The sequence below is a fragment of the Puma concolor genome, chromosome D3 (assembly GCF_028749965.1).
Source record: "Puma concolor isolate L17-30 chromosome D3, mPumCon1.1.hap2, whole genome shotgun sequence".
NCBI lineage: Eukaryota > Metazoa > Chordata > Mammalia > Carnivora > Felidae > Puma > Puma concolor.
Window position 1 is genome coordinate 29,984,147 of NC_141678.1, and position 17,552 is coordinate 30,001,698.

The following is a 17,552-nucleotide window of genomic DNA, read 5'->3' on the forward strand; positions in this document are numbered from 1 at the left end:
CCATGAAGGTTTGTATTTCTTACTCCTCTGAGCTCCACAAGGCTGTGAGGTGGCCTCATTCCTCCATGTTACAGCCAAAAACACTGAAGCCAGAGGTAGTTAGAGTGGGTTCAGGACAGAGCCTGGCACTGACGAAGACAGGGAGGAGCAGGTGTGCCCAATGGTGGAGCCTCTAGCCTACCCAGAGATGATACTCCACACATGGTTAATAACTCCTAGAGATAAGAGATTAAAAGACATGGCCTTTCTGGGTTAAATATGTTAATATATATTAAAATATAAATATGAAGATAATTTATACCTTACTCTAAATGATAATGATATGAGAACTTCTTACATAAAAAGAATTATAGAAAGAATCAGAAAACAAAATCCAACACTTTGCTGTTTATAAGCTATACAGCAAAGCACATACACAAATTTTAAAAATAAAATGCTGAGCTAAATAAACTCATGCAAATGCAAAGTGAAAAAAGCCAGGGTCTTCAATTATGATATCTGAAAAAGAGAAATTTCAGCTAGAAGCCTTAAGAAAGGCAAGGAGGGTACTAAAAGGCACAATTTTTCAATATATTACTGTTCAATATATATGTTCCAAATATCATGGTACTTACTCAGTGATACCCTGCCTACTTCTCAAAAAGGATTGGAGAGAACTGTACATCTAATATTACAAGGACATACATAAAATAGAAACAAAGTGAAACAGAAATAGGTAGGGTAAGAAACACATCAGACCATGATTTGACCAGGCCAATGAGTGTTCTTAACTATTTTGGGGTCACAGAGCCTTTCCAAAATGTCGTGAATGCTACAGATACCCCACCCCACGCCCAGCCCCAAGCAATTCATTCATGGACATAACCACACAGCTTTGTTTGATCCCTCTACACAACCTCCAAAATAGATCTGCATGCTCATGGACTCCTAGGCAATCTGCAGACCCCAGGTTAAGAACTTGTAAAGTAAGCAACAGAGAAGGTGTGAATTTGAATACAGTAATTTAAAAACTGAGTTCACAAATAGAAGTGATAGAGTAAAAATACATTTCTTGAGAGTACACAAATGCTTTATAAAAATGGATCATATATTCAGGCCCAGAGAAGTTCTATGGACACTTAGAAATGTTGACACCACAGTACAGTAAGATGACAGCAATGACCTATGCATTCATTACGTGGAAATATAAAAAATAACACTTGGGCCAAAAGGAGATTCCTAATAACAAAAAATAGCACATGTCAAAGTGACAGAGGACAGAAAAAGCTCTGAGAAAAAAGTCGTAGACCGAAGTAACTACTTTTACTAGAAACATTAAAAATACAATTAACTGTATCTAAATAATTAATCTTAGAAATGTGAAGTATTAAGTCAAAAAAAAAGAGAAAGAGAGAGAGATGGAATACATACAGTTGGACAAAACAATTCAATTAGTAAACAAAACCAAGAGTTGGAGCTTTACAAGACTCAACGTCTGTCATAAGAAGAAAAAAAGTAAGACAACCAAACAAAAATGACAAGTAAATTCAAGGGCGATTAAAATATTACCAGGATGTTCTATTACACTGTTCAAGAACCTAAATAAAATGAAGGATTTGAAAACACATAAAACAGTGAAGAAATGTGAAAAGAAAGGACTAGGTTCTGCTCACGCTTTGAAAAGTACCTGGTCTTACCATAGTTCTGTGAGGACCCGTCAACTATTCAGAAAGGGGGTCTCATTCCCCACGTTCCATAAATTGTTGAAAGGAGGGAGGAGAGGGTGGGGGGAGGAGGAGGACAAAGTGCATATTCCAAAATGCAAGAACCGCATAAAAACAGTGGAGAGAAGCTGGGAGTGGAGAGAGCATCTGGGCGGGTGGCCAGGAACTCCCTGTGGTTTGTTCAGAAGGGGCAAACCAGGTTGGCTGAAATGGGGGCTTATGTGCAGAAAAGCCCCTGCAGGTTGGTTTTAAGGAGAGTGGTGACATGTGCAAAGAGATGCTTTAAGAAAATCGATTTGGCTGGGGTGTGCAGAGGCACACGGAAAGAGACAGCAAAGGTAGGACCCAGATGACTGCCCAATAAGGAGAGGCTGAGGCCGAGCCCAGGTAAGGCCAAATAGGGGATGGCCGAGGAGGTAGATCTAGGGGAGGGGTCTGCTGCCCCACCCACGCTGAACAGGCGTCTTGATTCTCTCTGCACTCATGGTAAATGACTGAAGACCCTCAGCACAGGCCACCTGCAGGAGACAGCCAGGGGCCACCCAGTCAGGCCAGTCTAGCTAGTGGTACAGCAGGTTCTAGGGGACCTGACCAACTGGCGGTGCTATGTTTCACACACTCCTTCAAGGAGAAGCTGGACGGGAGCAACTGCTGTTCTCCAGGCTGGGACTCCCACTGTGATCCCCTAGCTGGAGACCAGTCCTCTGAAAATTCCTAGCCTGCCAAGTCCCACTTACTAACAACTATGACTTGCTCATTTTTATTCATCAAAACTATACATAACTGCCAAGCCAACCCCTTGATTAGCTGAAATAGCCAGCATTACCACGATGGGGTTATGGGATTCCAGCCATCAACTTTTGGAAAACTTCAAAATAGCTCAGACTGCCTCTGAGGAGCCTGGGGGAAAGTAGCACCAAAGAGATCCCAGTGGCCAAATGAAGGCCTGAGCACCTGGGACACTTACCAACTAGCCAGACACAGCACTGCCTGAGCCCATTCCTGGGGGATGGGAGGCATGGGGACTGAGACAGAACTGCCACCTTCAAGCTCTGCTCATGGCAAGCAGGCCTGACATTTGGGTGATGCTAGGGTTGCACGGATGCCCAGCAGAGGGTTCACACCCTGGCCGGAATGCCCTAATCATCTGGGGAGCTTTAAAAACACACCCCTGTCTGAGCCCCTCCTCTGGGGATGCCGACTGAGTTGGTCTTGGCAGGACACAGGCGATGGTACTTCTGGAACAATACCCAGGGAGAGGACAGCCCGAAGCATGGGACACAGGCCACACAGACCATGCTGCTGCTAGGGGGAGGTTCAGGATGGCATCTGGGAAGGGTCCCTGTCTGGGACAACGCCCAGGGTGCAGGCTGGAGGGAGTGAAGGAAAGCCTAAGCTCTGGTTTAATGGGAGGGCCTGCTGTGAGCCCGGCCACCTGGAAAACAGACAGGGTTGCCTTTCAGATCTCTGAGTGGGACAAGGGTCACACTGGGTCTCCACCCACCTTCAACTGCCAGTTACCAAAGCACTTTCATGGGTGGTTTCATGGTGAACAGGAGCCTTGGACCCTCAGAGGTACGTGGCCAGGTCCCACCATCCGCATCTCACAGATAGGGAAACCGAGCCTTGGAGCCTCCTCAAGGCCACTGGAATAGGAGGGGCAGAACTGGGACCTCTGACTGAATCGCCCTGCTTCCTATGTCCCCCAGCACTGGATGCCAGACCAGACACGGGCCCTGCTGACAACCAAGGCATACCATGGTCTTGGGGGCCCTGGGTCTTATAGAGGGCTTATCACTGGAGGGCACTAATTCCTTGTGCCAGGCTAAGTCCAAGGCAGTGTCAAACATCCTCTGGCCCATGGAATGAAACCTCAACCCTCTTGTGAAAGAGCCACCTGCCAAAGACCAACCTCACTCTAATCCAGAACAGAGATTAAAACACCACACCAGGGACTTGCCACCCTCTCCCTCAACCCCAGAACGAATGCTTCCAGACCCTCCCTTTCTTCTGTAGCCTGTTTCGGTTGTCCCCACCAATGCCCAAGCCAGGTGAAAGATTCCATTTTGCTGCTAATGTATCTACTTTTGGATTCATCTTCCTTCAGCTGATTTGGACTATGAGCAGAGTTCTGTCTTCTAAAAGTGCCAAACTGCAACCTGATGTTAAGAGTTCACCTGACATTCTTGTGTGTTTAACTCAACTTTCTCCCTCTGGCGTTCATTCTTCTGAATTTTGGCAAAGGTGAAGAGACGGCAAAATTCAGTCTCCTGGGCTTGGGAGTCAAACATGAACAATCGAAGGCCAGCTCTCTTTTTTGGGCAGGCCTCCATTTTAGCAGCTTTCCTGTTAGTTTACCCTCCCTTCCACTCCGTAAACCTGCTGAGTGTGGGGCACCCAGCTGGCCAAGAGGGGGCCTTGCTGCTAGTGTGGATGGCCAGGAGCACCTAGGTTGACACATTTCTTTTTGGCCCTGGGATCAGGGGGGTGGGTGGGGTCTCAGAGACAAAGCTATGGGGTGTGGGCTCCATCTGGGAAAGGGTTTCGAGCTTTGGTGTGAGCTCTTCTTTCTAGAGCTTCTCCCCAGCATGGATTTTCTGGTGCCGAATAAGGTGTGAGCTTCCCCTGAAGGACTTGCCGCATTTGTTACACTCATAGGGCTTCTCTCTGGTGTGGGTTTTATAGTGCTCGATCAGGGCTGACCTGTGCCGGAAGGCCTTGCCGCACTCGTTGCACGTGTAGGGTTTCTTCCCTGTGTGGATTCTCTGGTGCTGAATCAGTGCCGAGCTGTGGCAGAAGGCCTTCCCACACTGGCCGCACTCATAGGGCTTCTCCCCGGTGTGGATGCGCTGGTGCTCGATGAGGGATGAGCTCTGGCTGAAGGCCTTACCACACTTATGGCATTTGTAGGGTTTCTCGCCAGTGTGCGTCTTCCGATGCTCAATGAGGTTGGAGCTCTGGCTGAAGGCCTTCCCGCACTCTTCACATTTGTAAGGTTTCTTCCCCGTGTGAATCCGCTGGTGCCGAATCAGGTGGGACCTGTGACAGAAGGCTTTCCCGCAGAGCTCACACTCGTGAGGCTTCTTCAGGGTGTGGATTTTGCGGTGCTGGCTCAGGCCGGAACTCTGGTTGAAGGATTTCCCGCATTCCTTACACTGATAAGGTTTCTCACCCGTGTGAATGCGCTCGTGTTTTCGGAGACTTGAGCTCCGGCTGAAATCTTTCCCACATTCCCTACACTCGTATGGTCTCTTCCCAGTGTGGGTTTTCTGGTGTTGCGTGAGGGCTGAACTCTGGCGAAAGGCTTTTCCGCATTCCCGGCATTCGTAGGGCTTCTCCCCCGTGTGGATTATCTGATGTCTGAGAAGGTGTGAGCTCTGGCTGAAGGCCTTCCCGCACTCACAACACTCGTAGGGCTTCTCCCCGGTGTGAATCACCAGGTGCCGGAGAAGGTGGGAGCTCTGGCTGAAGGCCTTCCCACATTCCCGACACGCGTAGGGTTTTGCTGGCGGCGCAGTTCTGTGAGGTTCGTTAGGTCCTGCGTGCACCCTGCTCACCTGTTCACAGTCACGTCTACTGGGTTCTTCTCCACTGTGGATTATCTGACACATACTAAGGTCTGATTTCTGGAGGAAGGTTTGGCCGAAAAGGTCATCGTCCTGGGGTCTGTGTACCAGGGGGGTACTCTGATGCTGAACAGGGCTTGAGCACAGACTAAAATTGCCCTCATAATCGTCATGTTCCTCGTCCTGCTCCCCAAGAGGGATCTCCTTATAAATAACAGCCATTTGCTCTAAGCCTCTTTCCTGAAGAAAAGGGTCCCCCAGGTCCTCCTCTGGGAAAAGTTCTTGCTGCATCTCTAACCCATCCTCAAACACAAAGGTCTCACCAAGCTTGGCTGCTGGGGGAACCTCCATTGTGAATCTAGTATCACCCCCAATGACTGTATTTCTTAAAAGATGGTCTTCTTAAGGACACGCTTACTGTTCTCGTCACCTGGGAAGAAACCAAGGGACACTGTCAAGTCTGCAAATCTGAAAAGAAACCAAGGGACATTGTCAAGTCTGCAAATCAAGTACCTAGTAAGTGCCTCCTTCCTGTGTCATATTCTATCGTGGACATGACAAAATAAGCAGAAGATACAATTTTGCCCTGGAGATGATCCCCACTGAATTAGCAAACAGTTTGATTTCTCAGAAACAACTACAGGGGTGCCTGAGTGGCTCAGTTGTTGAGCGTCCAACTTCGGCTCAGATCATGATCTCACAGTTTGTGAGTTAGAGCCCCGCATCGGGCTTGCTGCTGTCAGTATAGAGCCCACTTTGGATCCTCTGTCCCTGTCTCTCTCTCTCTCTGCCCCTCCCCCACTCACAATCTCTCTCTCTCTCTCTCTCTCTCTCTCTCTCAAAAAAAAAAATACAAAATTAAAAAAAAACTACAAAAGACAGAATCAAGTGCCACATTGTAGTGCCTAGAATCGAAAGGCTGAGGTTGTTCTGAAAGGTGGACTAGAATAGGAAGTAGAGCCATTGTGGAAAAGGGGCAAGATTCTAGCTACTGGAGGATGTTGGGGGTAGGGGGTTCTGAGGAAGGGCACAGACTTCCCTCCTACACTAGGTTGGCGGCACCCCCTCCAGCTAGGAGCCTAAGCCACAACACTGGGAGTCAGCCTAGACTTCTCCCTCTCTCACCCCATATGTCTAGTCTGTCCATTTCCTGAAGCTTTATTAAGAAGTCTCTGCCTGTCTGTCAGGTCACAGCTCAGGCCTCAATGCAACTCCCCAGGAGTATTTCACTACTGACCACCTACCTCCAGCTTCTACTCCCTCTCTCTGGTAGTTCTCTACACTGACACCAGTGTCAAATCCCCAAACACAGGCCTGATCGTCTGTCTTGGGATCTTATAGCAGCTCAAATCCTTCACAAAGCCCTTCACACCTGGCCCTTCCAGCACCATCTGTAGCCTCTCCTTCCACATACTCCTAGTTGCTGTTTTCTCCTCCTCCTCTTCTTTTTTTTTTTTAAATGTTTATTTATCTTTGAGAGACACAGAGAGAGAAACAGAGCGTGAGCAGGGAGGAACAGAGAGAAAGGGAGACACAGAATCTGAAACAGGCTCCAGGCTCTGAGCTGTCAGCACAGAGCCTGATGCGGGGCTCGAACTCATGAGCTGCGAGAACATGACCTGAGCCGAAGTCAGACACTCAACTGACTGAGCCACCCAGGCTCCTGCTGCTTCCTCCTCCTAACTGATCCTGCTCCCTTCTCACACTGCCACTGGCTCATCTTCCCAGACTCAGTCCAAATGTCTTTACTCACCCTACAACTCTCACAATCTCAGCACATCCCCTGAGTGGCCCATGGAGCTCAGTGCACATGTCTCTCACAACACCCATGGCCGTGGATGGCAAACATCTGCCATCAGGACTCTCGCCACCACTGCCTGAGAGCTCCCTGAGGGCAAGGTACTGTGCTCTTTCATTTTGGAATCGCCAGCGCCCCCAGCACAACAGGACAAGCTCCACACACATTTGTTGAATACATGACTGAATGGAGGGAAAGCCATCTGTTTTTGTGCTAGAACTGATGGTCACACTTTTTGGGGGGAAGGGAGCAAAGAACTCTTTATTTAAATAAATTGTATGGGAGATACCAATAAAGAAAGAAAAACAATGATTCCGATCAACAGGGGTTGTTTCCATAGGGACTGCCCATTCGGCACCCCACATCCCACTATGGTGGCCTCTGAGGGAGCCCCTCAGGATCCCCTTCCGAAATTGCTGTGCAAGCTGAAGGGAATCTCCCCAGGTACCAGGATAATGATAACAGCTCATGTTTACTGAGCATCTACTATGTGCTAGGCACCACTAGATCTTCTACAGGCACATTTGCATTTAACCCTCACCAACTCTATACCCAGGTATTATTAACGGTACACTGAAGCGTGGAGAATGAGCTGCTCAAAAGACATGCCATGCTAAATTAATCAGCATAGTCACGATGGAACTCATTTCTATTTGGAAACTTTTGTTTTGTTTTGTTTTAAATGAATTTCCAGGGGGTAAAAAAGCCCGGTGTAAAAAGAAGCATAGAACTGAAGGATTCTCAAAAATTCTTTGACCACTTAACTCCCCTCCCCCTCCTCTTCAGGAACCATAATCTCCAGTACTTCAGGCTCTCTAAATCCACCTCATCAGGTCAAACAACCCAACAATTTCACCCAGGTTCTCCTCTTTTAGTCCACCCTTCCCTGTCTAGCTTAGACTCTATCGTGGATCTAACAGCTATGGACTCTGACCAGCATCACGTTCCTCACCTCTTTGCCCTGCTGTAACCAGCTGCCAACTACCAACCTCCTCCATCAATTCCTCCTAAGATGTTAAATGTTGCCAAAGAAAATCATACGACTGTGTACTGCACTGAGACAGATTTCAAGTTTCCAGTTTCAGCAGGGTCTTCAGCTGTCGCATCCAATGACCTCCTTATGGCCAATCCCTCTCTTCTCAGACTTCACTTTCCCACCCCTTTTGGCAATGCTCACCAATAGCTCCCTTCTCAAAACCCTTCATTTCAGAAGTTGCAAATTGGCAGCCTGGGGATCCTGCCACAGACGCGTTTTGCTTGGCTCGCAAAGAGTTGAACTTTTCCTTTTTGTTTGACTTAGCTGCCAATACTGAAAACTCAGTAAGTTTCAGTCTTTCTCTTGAAAACCTGGGAGATGTGATAATACAGGTCCACCCCTTCATTAAACCCACCTTGCCTACTACCTGAACACCTCAAGGTTTTGAACCACCCACCCCACTCCCACCCCCTGCTTTATTCCCTTCGTTTCTGAAAGTTTCCCCCCTAGTTTTAATGCTTTCTGGTTATTTTTTTCTTGGGTATCTGTGATTGCAACTCTTCCTCCACCCACCTGTTAAATCCTGGTGTTTCTAAAGTTCCCTCCTTAGGGGTTTTCCATTCCCATTACGGACCACCTATACGCTGACGTTCCCACTGTTTAGAAAGTTGGCAATCCTTTAACTGTCCTCAACAATGTTTTAAATATTTTTGGGCCGAAGATCCAAAGGTCTGGGACCCCATCTTCCCACCTCTCTCAGGGTCTTCTTCGGCTCCTCTTTCATCTGTCACCCTATGCTTCAGGGAGCCCCCAGGGCCTGGGCACTGGGGATACCCTAGGACCGGTCAGGGTTTCCTTGTTGGAGGCCCTCGAGCGGCCGCGGACACGCACACGCCACGCAAGCGGCGACGCTGGAACCCCTACATGCTTCCAGCCGATGGGGGACGCCCACACCCGGGGCCACCGGAGGGGCAGGTGGTCACACTGGCTGACGCGGAGCCACTCACCTGGGTCGGGGCGGGGCCGCTCACCTGGGCCGGGGCGGGGCCGCGGGCGGGCGGGGCGGGGCCGTACCTGAGCTGCTCCAACCCGCGGCCGACCCGGCCTCACTCCGTGGCGGCTGCTGACGCGGAGCCCGCGGCGGCCCGAGCGCCCGGAGCCCCGCCCCCGCCCGCGGGCACTTCCGGGACCGCTCTAGGCCGCGCGGAGGTCCTCGCGTCTCGGTGGTCCCGTCGTGCCTGTAGTCCTCCGCTTAGCCGCTCTGGCTCGGGGCACAAGGTCTGGGAATGGTCCCGGGTCCGTTCTCAAAGCGCTTCCTGGTCGTGGGGGAAACAGCTGGGCAGGCGTTGGCGGGAGTGAAGAAGAGGAAACTGAGACCGGGAGGGGCAGGCCGGCCTAAAGCCACAGGCCGAGGGTCGAGTTCCGGCTGCACTTGCCCTGGGGGTGGGGGCAAGCCAGAGGACACTGGGGCGGCTGGGGTTTTCGGGAGAAGGGAAGGTGTTCCCAAAGCTGTGGAGCCCGTCACCCCGCACAGGCCCAGGGGGCCTGTTTGATTCACCCTCCCTAAGTAGCCTTGGTCTTGATTGCCCAGCCGGTACCAATAGAGACTGAGATATGGAGAAGTGGCCCAGTGAGGACCCAGGAGGCTGGGAGTGTGGGCGGGACTCTCTCTGTTCCCTGGAGACCCCCAACTCCAGTACATCTGAGGGATGAATGACCTCCGGACATAAGGCGCCTGTTGGGGGAACCAGGATGGAAGAGGAGTATGTGCCTGAACCCCACCCGCCCAACCCATACCCAGACGCTCAGCTCCGCTTCTGATAAGAATTGCCCCTCTACCCAGTGCTCCCTGTTGGGCTCAGTTGCTCAGGTAAGGCCTTCCCTGCCTGTGGGAGAGCCTGGAGTGGGGAGAGGGGCATAGCCCCTATCACTGGAGACCAGTGGAACACATGTTCCTGACAGGAGAGATGCTGCCCACCTGTGTTCAGTACCGTCTGACCTGGTCCACAGGTGCCTCTGAGTACCACCCCCCCACACACACACACCCCTGCCTCCCTGCCCGGTCAGGGAGTAGGCAGGAGCTCCCCTCCGCCCTCCAAGCTAACAGCCTGGGCTCCATGAGAACCCAGTCCAGTCACCCCTTGAGTGTTGGACCACAACCTGCCATGCGGAACTAGTAGCAGCAAGGGCTGGTTCCTTTTTCTCTTTCTCCAGTTCCTCAGGTAACAGGAAGCCCAGGCCACCAGGCTGAGTCCCCTGGGGGCCAGTGGAGAGGCTGGGCCCGCCTCAAGGGTCTCAGGTGCTTCCTCTTCTGTAACAATCCCCTGTATCCCTACCCCCACACTCCCAGTCACTCTTTCAGCAGGGATCTCATGGTTCTCAGAATAGTTAATTGTTCACGTTTAATATTACTAACCCATCTTACAGAGGAGGAAAATCAAGATTCAGAGAAAGTTAGGGGCCCAAGGTCAGGGTGCAGATGTGAGAGGCAGTCAAGAGGCGCTCATCCCACAGTCCATTCCTAGGATATGTAACCCACAGAGCAGTAATAATCTGCATCATCCTCAGGCTGCACAGGGCTGATGGTCAGAATGCAGGTGTTGTGGGCGGCGTCCGTGGCTGCTGAGAAGCGGTCAGGGATGTCAGGGGGCCGGTGGTAGTCCTCCTCTGAGCGGTAGTAGAGGAGGTGTCGGGGGGCACTGCCTGCCCGTTGCTGATACCAAGACACGCCGTACTCCCCAATGATGGCATGGCGGGGGCTGAGAATGCAGGAGAGTTGGGCCACTTGACCTGGGAAGACAAGCAGTGCATCCGGCTGGGCCAAGCCTGGTTGAAAGACAGAGAGAGAGAGAGAGACACCCATGGGCCCAGGCCTGACATGGGCTCCTTTTTTTCCTGCCCCAACCTTGTGAAGGCTCCACGGAGACTGACTCCCAAAAGGCCCATAGCCCAGTGCCATGGATTCGAGGTTGGATGGGGCACAGAGTTGGTGACTGTTAAATCCTCATTGGTGGTATGTTCCCAAGGATCTGTGTTCAGTTGAGCGCCTAGAGTTCAGAGGGTGGGACTGGTGGCCTCTGGGTCCTTCTGCTGCCCACCCCCATTCCTTGCCCTGCAGACCCCTACCCCTCAGTCACACTGGCTCTTCCAAACCCTGGCTATGGATTAACCACCACCAGGAAGGCTCCTGGGCTGTCCCACCCATCAACTCAACCTCAGACAACTGGCTGCTGGGAATCTTCTCAAGGATAGGTTGTCCCTGAGGCTCTGTAGGGTAGCTTCCCCTGTGAAAAACTAAAAAGACCCCAAAGAATCCGAATCCAAAGGGATCCTAACAATCTCGTCATTCACAAATGGGGAAACTGAGGCCCATACAGATATGTGACTTGCCCCAGGTCTAGGGCAGAGCCATCTATAGCCAGTTCTCCCCTCCACCTTAATGCCTTTTCTAGAACCCTCCCACTGCCCACATTGACTTGTTTCCTTGCAGGGGCCTTCTGGAGCCAGTTCCACCCCACCCCACCCCAGGTGAGCTAGGCCTAGGGAGAGCTCACCTGACAGGAGGGCCCCAGTCAGAAGAAGGGCCAGATGCCAGCAGGCCATGGCCAGAGGCAAGGAGGCAGACAGGAGTTGTTCTGTTGGGAGTGTTCCAGGTGCTTCAGAGCACAGGCAGGGGAAGCCCCTGGACCATGACAAGGCATGCAAATCAGCCCATTAACTGGGGGTGGGGACTTGGGGGTATAGTAGCTGGAGCCCAACAGCTGGCCCTATCTTCCCAGATGTCTTTGGGGTCCTGGCCCACAGGGACTTCCGAGGAGCCTGGAAATCTACACATATGCCCGTTTGTGTGTTATAGCAGGTAGATCCTTTTTTATTGAGGTGTAACTCACATGAGGTAAAGTTCACAGATTTTAAGTGTATGGCTTGATGACTATACCATTCTCCTGTTATTAGACATTTGGGTGCTTTCCAGTCTTTAGCTATTACAACTAAAACCGCTGTGAACATCCCTGTCAATGTGTTTGGTGCACCTGTGCTCTCATTTCTTCTGGTAGACACCTGGGGCTGGAGTTGCCTGGTGATAGGGAACATGTACATTTCGCTTTAGTAGATTACATAAGTGTTCCCAACATGGTTGTACCAATCTGCACTGCCACCAGCAGGTAGGAGAGTTCCAGGGACATCCTTGCCAGCACTTGACATGGTCAATCCCTTTAATTTGCCAGACAGAGGGGAGCTGACTTCCCAAATTGGTATTCAAACTTGAATCTCAGAACCTCCTCATCTTCATGAATTCAGGCAAGTTCCTTGCCCTCTCTGTGGCTCAGTTTCCTCATTAGGAAAATGAAGATGAGTATAGTGCGAGCCCAAAGGTTGGGAAGAAGCAGACGGGATTTATTTGCTCAGTGCCGGGGACGGTGTGTCTATTAATCATGCCTTGCATTTTCTGTGTTCTGATGCTTTGACATTTGGGGCCTTGCTGACCTTGGAGGGACTCACTGACCCTCTCAGAGCTAGCCAGTTCCTGAAATAATGCAGGCACTTATCAGATGCAAACCAATCCAGAGCCCACACCCGGAACCACCTCCTCTATGGCTCTCATACCGTGGGGCAATATCATCCTGCCTTAGTCACCCAGGGCCAGGTACCTGACATCCAGGGAAAGTCCCTATGCCCCAGAGCCCTGAAATTATTCAAACTAGCCAATCTGGAGCCTGCTTACCCTTCCTCCTCTGTTCTTAGCCTCAGAAACCACCAGTAAAGACTTCCCCTCTCCCTCTGCCTGCTGACTTACTGGGTGTTTCCCCATGTGTTCCCCTCTGGTGCGGCATGCCCCCTCCTTTAGAGATCTGCAGGGAACAAACTATCTTCTCAATGGCAACCTCCTGGTCTGCTGGCCTTGCCATACCTAAATAATAAAAGTAATTAGAACAGTGCACTCTTATTAACTCAAAGACTAGAGAGTTCCCTTGGGAGAACTTTACCTCCAATGGGCCCCATCCCATTCCTAACAACTCCTCAGGGCATCTCTAAGACACTCAACATCTGATTCCTCCTTGGTCGCACTGAAGATGAACTCTTGGGACAACCATGATGGTTGTTGGAATTGAGGCTCCCGGGCTCGGAGTGGCCATTCTTCTGGAATCTGGTTGCAGCCACTCCTGAGCTGTGTTCTGCAGGACACAAGTCCCAGAGATAGTGCTGTCCCGAGAAGAAAGTGTCCTGTGTTTAAATAGTTTCGGGGGAAACACTACCTGTTTCTACAGTACTGAATGTGTACTTTGTGCATGCTGAGACCAAGGTAATATTTTTTTTGTTTTAATTTTTTTTTAACGTTTTTATTTATTTTTGAGACAGGCAGAGACAGAGCATGAACAGGGAGGGTCAGAGAGAGGGAGACACAGAATCTGAAACAGGCTCCAGGCTCTGAGCTGTCAGCACAGAGCCTGACGCGGGTCTCGAACTCACGGACCGCAAGATCATGACCTGAGCCGAAGTTGGCCGCCTAACCGACTGAGCCACCCAGGCGCCCCTCAAGGTAATATGTTTTAAAGGGTGCCTGGCTGGCTCAGTTGGTAGAACATGCAACTCTTGACCTCAGGGTTGTGACTTCAAGCCCTGCATTGGACGTGGAGCCTACTAAATAAACAAAGTGTTACCACATTTAATCCTCACAAGGACTTTGCTGAGTCATGTTCTTAACCCCCTTTCTACAGGTGGAAGCACTGAGCTGAGTGCTGAAACAGAGGCAGAGTGTGGTGCTGGGGGAGCCGCATGGAGGATCCAGTCCTCCTCTTGCCTCAGTGGCCCAGAGGGCAGGACAAACAGCCTAATTACTGTGGGGGAAGGGGGGAGAAGGCATTTCTAAAACCTTGGGGAAAAGGGAGCTGGCACAGGATGGGAGCCTGCTCCAGACACCTACCTGGCATCCTGGCTGAAGGGGTCTGGTAGAGGCTCATGGAGAAGGGGCAGGAGACAGAAACGAAGAGGTAGAGACAGAGGGAAAGGCGCTAGGGGGAAGAAGGAAAGAAGATGATAGAGAAAATGAGAGAAAAAGTTAAAGGATGGGCACGGATTGGCGCAGAAACACAAAAACCTACCTGCACAAAAATGTCTGTACTGGCTTTAATCCTAATGGCAAAAAACTGGAAACAATCCAAACAATAGGTGAGTGGATCAACAAACTGTGGCACATCTAGACAATGGGACCTTTCTCAGCAATAAGAAGGAATGAGCCATTGATACACACAACAACCTGAGTGAATCTCGTGCTAAGTGAAAGAAGCCAGACTCAAAAGGCTCCATGCTCTATGATTTGTTGTATACAATTCTGGAAAAGGCAGGGGCGGAACACAGAGCAGTGGCTGCCAGGGGCCGGCATTGACTACAACGGGGCATAAAGGAATTTTGGGGGTGAGGGAAATGATCTGCCTCCCCAGTGTGGTGGTGGCTCTATGCGATTTGTCAGATTTTTGTCACTTTAAGTGAATTTTACTGTAAATCATATCTCAATAAACTTGATGGAACAAGGAGAGAAGGAAAGAGAGAGGAGGCTGAAGGTGTGGAGGAAAGCAGAGAGGGAAAGGAGAGCAAAGACAGCACAGGGAAGAGGGCCTTGAGAAGGTAGGGGAGAGCAAGGTTGGTGAGGATGCCAGGCTTTGGCCATGGCCGCAGCTCATAGTTGGGAGTTTTCCCAGGGACAGGGTCCTCTCCCACTTTCAGCCTGCGAGCTCTGTCTGTACTGGTGGGGAGATGTGGTCTTGGGCCATCCGTGGACTACAAGGCTTGAGCCCGCACTCTAGCCCTGCCTTAGGGAGTGCCCATACTCCAGCCCCAGATCCTGTTACCAGGATACTGTGGGGAAGGCATTTGCTGCCTAGACGACTTGGCAGCTCCCACTGCCATGGAGACCAGATTGGAAGCTGGGAGGGCCTCAGTCTGCTTTCCCGCTGCTCTGACCCAGAAAGCTGCTCTGACCCAGCAAGCAGGAGGAAGAGGAGGCCAGGCGTCCTGAACTAGCTGCAGGGACCCCTCTAGGCTGGTGGAGCCCAGCTCCAACGGTGGCCAAGCAAGAACCTAAGCCTGGATCCACCCACCCATTCCCAAACACGTATGCACGTTTCCTGGCAGGGCCCCACCCAGAATAGATCTCAGCCCCAGATCCTTCCTTAGTCAGGAAGTTGGAGGTTAGGGGATCGAAGCCCACACATCTGTCTACTCTCCCCTGCAGAGGCATGTTTATCACAGTGATGTTTGGAGGTAAGCGGGATCCCCTGTCCTGAGACAGGTAGGGGGAGAGTACATTCAGAGGCTTGCTTTCCTCCGCCCTAGGGGAGGGTGGGGAGGCAGTGTGAGGAAGGGGGGTGCACTTGGGTAAGGGGATGGGGGGTTTAGGGAAACAGCTCTATGAGAAGACAGAGCAAATGCTTGGAGTCCCTTGAGGGGAAACACTGGTGACTGGGTTGTGGGAAATTCCAGTGGGCTCCTCTAGGAGAACACCCACCACACCACCACAGGGCATGTTGTTAAATTACACAGTCTCTAATTCAGTCAGTTGTCTTCAAGCTTCAGGGCACATTAGGCACCTAAAGCTCTAGCCACACTTAAAGATTTCCGGACTTCTGGTGGCAGGTGGGGCTGGGGTAGGAGAATGGGGGGGTCTGGTGCTGGAGAGAAGTCCTGTGTAGAGGCGGTGCTGGAGTGGGAGGGGGGAACCCAATGCAGGAGGCATGAGCTATGTGCCCTGGTCACTGACATCTCAGAAGATGGGTGGAGGAGGGTACAGTCTTAATCTTGGAGACCTGTTCCCTCCTCAGGTTACAGAAGAGATGAAAGTGAGACAGATGGTCCCAGACTGGGAGAAGCAGAGGGTCCCATTCACTCACCTCTGCCCTGTCCCTACAGCTGGCTGCTGGGAGCTGGTGAACACTTGGTGCAGCCTGGTGACACTCACTGCCCACTTGAGGCAGAGGGGGCAGGTGCCCCCAGATGGTGAGAGGGCATGGAGGGGTGCTGGGGAGGAGGGGCCAAGGGTCCCCAGGCAGAGGTACCAGCCCCTGCCTTGCCTTCCTCCCTGCCCTCCCAGCGACCATTGCCCTCCTGGCTGAGGATGGGCACCTGGTGAGCCTGGATGAGGGGGCTTCCCAGGCCCCTTCCATGGGCAGCCCCCTGCTGCAGGAGCGTGGGACCTATGTCCTTGTGCAGATCATCAGTAAGTGGGGCCCAAGATTTCCCCTTGGAGTTATGTTGGGATGTGAGAGGGGGACAGCAGTCCGAGACCACCCAAGGCCCAGGCCAGCCCCCCACTTTGGCCAGGACCTAGCCTTGACCCTTCCCATCCAATGCCTTGTTGACCCCAGCCAGGGCCAGCAAATAAGTCGAGTGAGAGGTGAAGGTGGGAACCACCAGGCCAGTCAGGAATCGGTCTTACTCCCTCCACAGAGGGGGAGGATGGGGCACCCACCCGCTACGAGTCCTTACTGGAGAACCTGGATGACCAGTGTCCAGAGCTCGCAGGTGAGTCTCACGCTACAGCCCCAGGGGGAGGGTGCGCCTTCTCCCCAGCTCCCATAGGTAGGGCTTCTTGGGCCTTCCAGAGGAGCTTCGCTGCCTGTCAGGCCTACAACCCACAAGTGATGGCCGGAGGAGGCGCACGAGCACTCGGCGTGACCACCAGGAGCAAGGCCCCCTTTCAAAGCCACGAAGGAAGGGCTCCCTGCCATCCAGGACCCGTTAGCTGGGGCCAGGAGCCAGGTAAGGAGGAGACATAGACACCTGGAGGAATGGTCACACCCAGAAGTCCCAGGGAACAGACTTATGTGTGCTGAGAGGTAGACCCCAAACCCCCCTCCCCCAGAAAACCCACACGCAGAAGTACATACAAGCTAGAACACAGTGCACCAAGAGACATTCCCACCACTCCACTGGGATATAAACGCCCAAGGGCAGGAACATCCTCAGTGCCCCCAGATATATCGAATAGGGCCTGGCACACAGTAGGTGCTCAACACAGAGCTGGTGAACTCAAGGAAGGCAGTAGCACAGAGCACATGATAGTGAGGTCTGCCCTGGGATCGAAGGGCCTGCTTCTCTGTTTCAGCAGGCCCTGTGACCTGGCACATCACAGCCAAGTGGCTGAGCTGGACTCAGATCCAAGGGGGTTGGCCATGACCTCTGCCATGTGTGATCAGGCCCAAACAGATAGCAGCCCAGTGGCATTCTTCTTGCAGAATCTGGAATTACTGAGAAGCTGCCATCAGCAAGAGGGGCAAGGTCACAGACCGGACGTGAGGCCACCAAGGGGGGGCCCCTAAGACGTGGGTGCAGAGAAGGGGATCCAAAGGTGTGGGGGCAAGCAACCCTGACAGGGGGAGACAACAGGTTTATCCAGGGATTCCAGCACCTAGAGTCAGGTGCCCTTGGGGTCCCTGCTAACGACTCATCCCTATTTGGATTGTCAAGGTCATCAAATTACAACAGGGCTCCTCCCCCTCCCACACCCAGGATGC

General features: G+C 51.9%; 3 protein-coding genes across 5 annotated transcripts; 1 reads left to right on the forward strand and 2 right to left on the reverse strand.

Annotated features, from left to right (window-relative positions):
- Positions 1 to 984: 984 nt before the first annotated feature.
- Positions 985 to 9,199, reverse strand: ZNF70 (zinc finger protein 70). Of its 2 annotated transcripts, none has more exons than XM_086682373.1 (2): positions 9,051 to 9,199; positions 985 to 5,699 (listed from the first exon to the last, which is right to left on the reverse strand). In XM_086682373.1, the coding sequence occupies exon 2, from the start codon at positions 5,618 to 5,620 to the stop codon at positions 4,274 to 4,276; it is 1,347 nt and encodes a 448-aa protein (XP_086538499.1). In that variant the 5' UTR covers positions 5,621 to 5,699; positions 9,051 to 9,199; the 3' UTR covers positions 985 to 4,273. The 2 variants fall into 2 exon arrangements, with proteins under 2 accessions (XP_086538499.1, XP_086538500.1); XM_086682374.1 differs by lacking the exon at positions 9,051 to 9,199 and adding an exon at positions 8,795 to 9,032.
- Positions 9,200 to 10,428: 1,229 nt separating this feature from the next.
- On the reverse strand, positions 10,429 to 11,729 carry VPREB3 (V-set pre-B cell surrogate light chain 3). Of its 2 annotated transcripts, none has more exons than XM_025933264.2 (2): positions 11,598 to 11,729; positions 10,429 to 10,869 (listed from the first exon to the last, which is right to left on the reverse strand). In XM_025933264.2, the coding sequence occupies exons 1-2, from the start codon at positions 11,644 to 11,646 to the stop codon at positions 10,565 to 10,567; spliced, it is 354 nt and encodes a 117-aa protein (XP_025789049.1). In that variant the 5' UTR covers positions 11,647 to 11,729; the 3' UTR covers positions 10,429 to 10,564. The 2 variants fall into 2 exon arrangements, with proteins under 2 accessions (XP_025789049.1, XP_086538502.1); XM_086682376.1 differs by having other exon boundaries at positions 10,429 to 10,833; positions 11,598 to 11,727.
- A 3,549-nt stretch (positions 11,730 to 15,278) lies between these two features.
- Positions 15,279 to 17,406, forward strand: CD3H22orf15 (chromosome D3 C22orf15 homolog). The gene is given in 5 exon segments (XM_086682849.1): positions 15,279 to 15,303; positions 15,949 to 16,035; positions 16,130 to 16,297; positions 16,486 to 16,560; positions 16,641 to 17,406. Coding segments are annotated over 5 exon segments (495 nt in total). The 3' UTR covers positions 16,781 to 17,406.
- Positions 17,407 to 17,552: the final 146 nt, after the last annotated feature.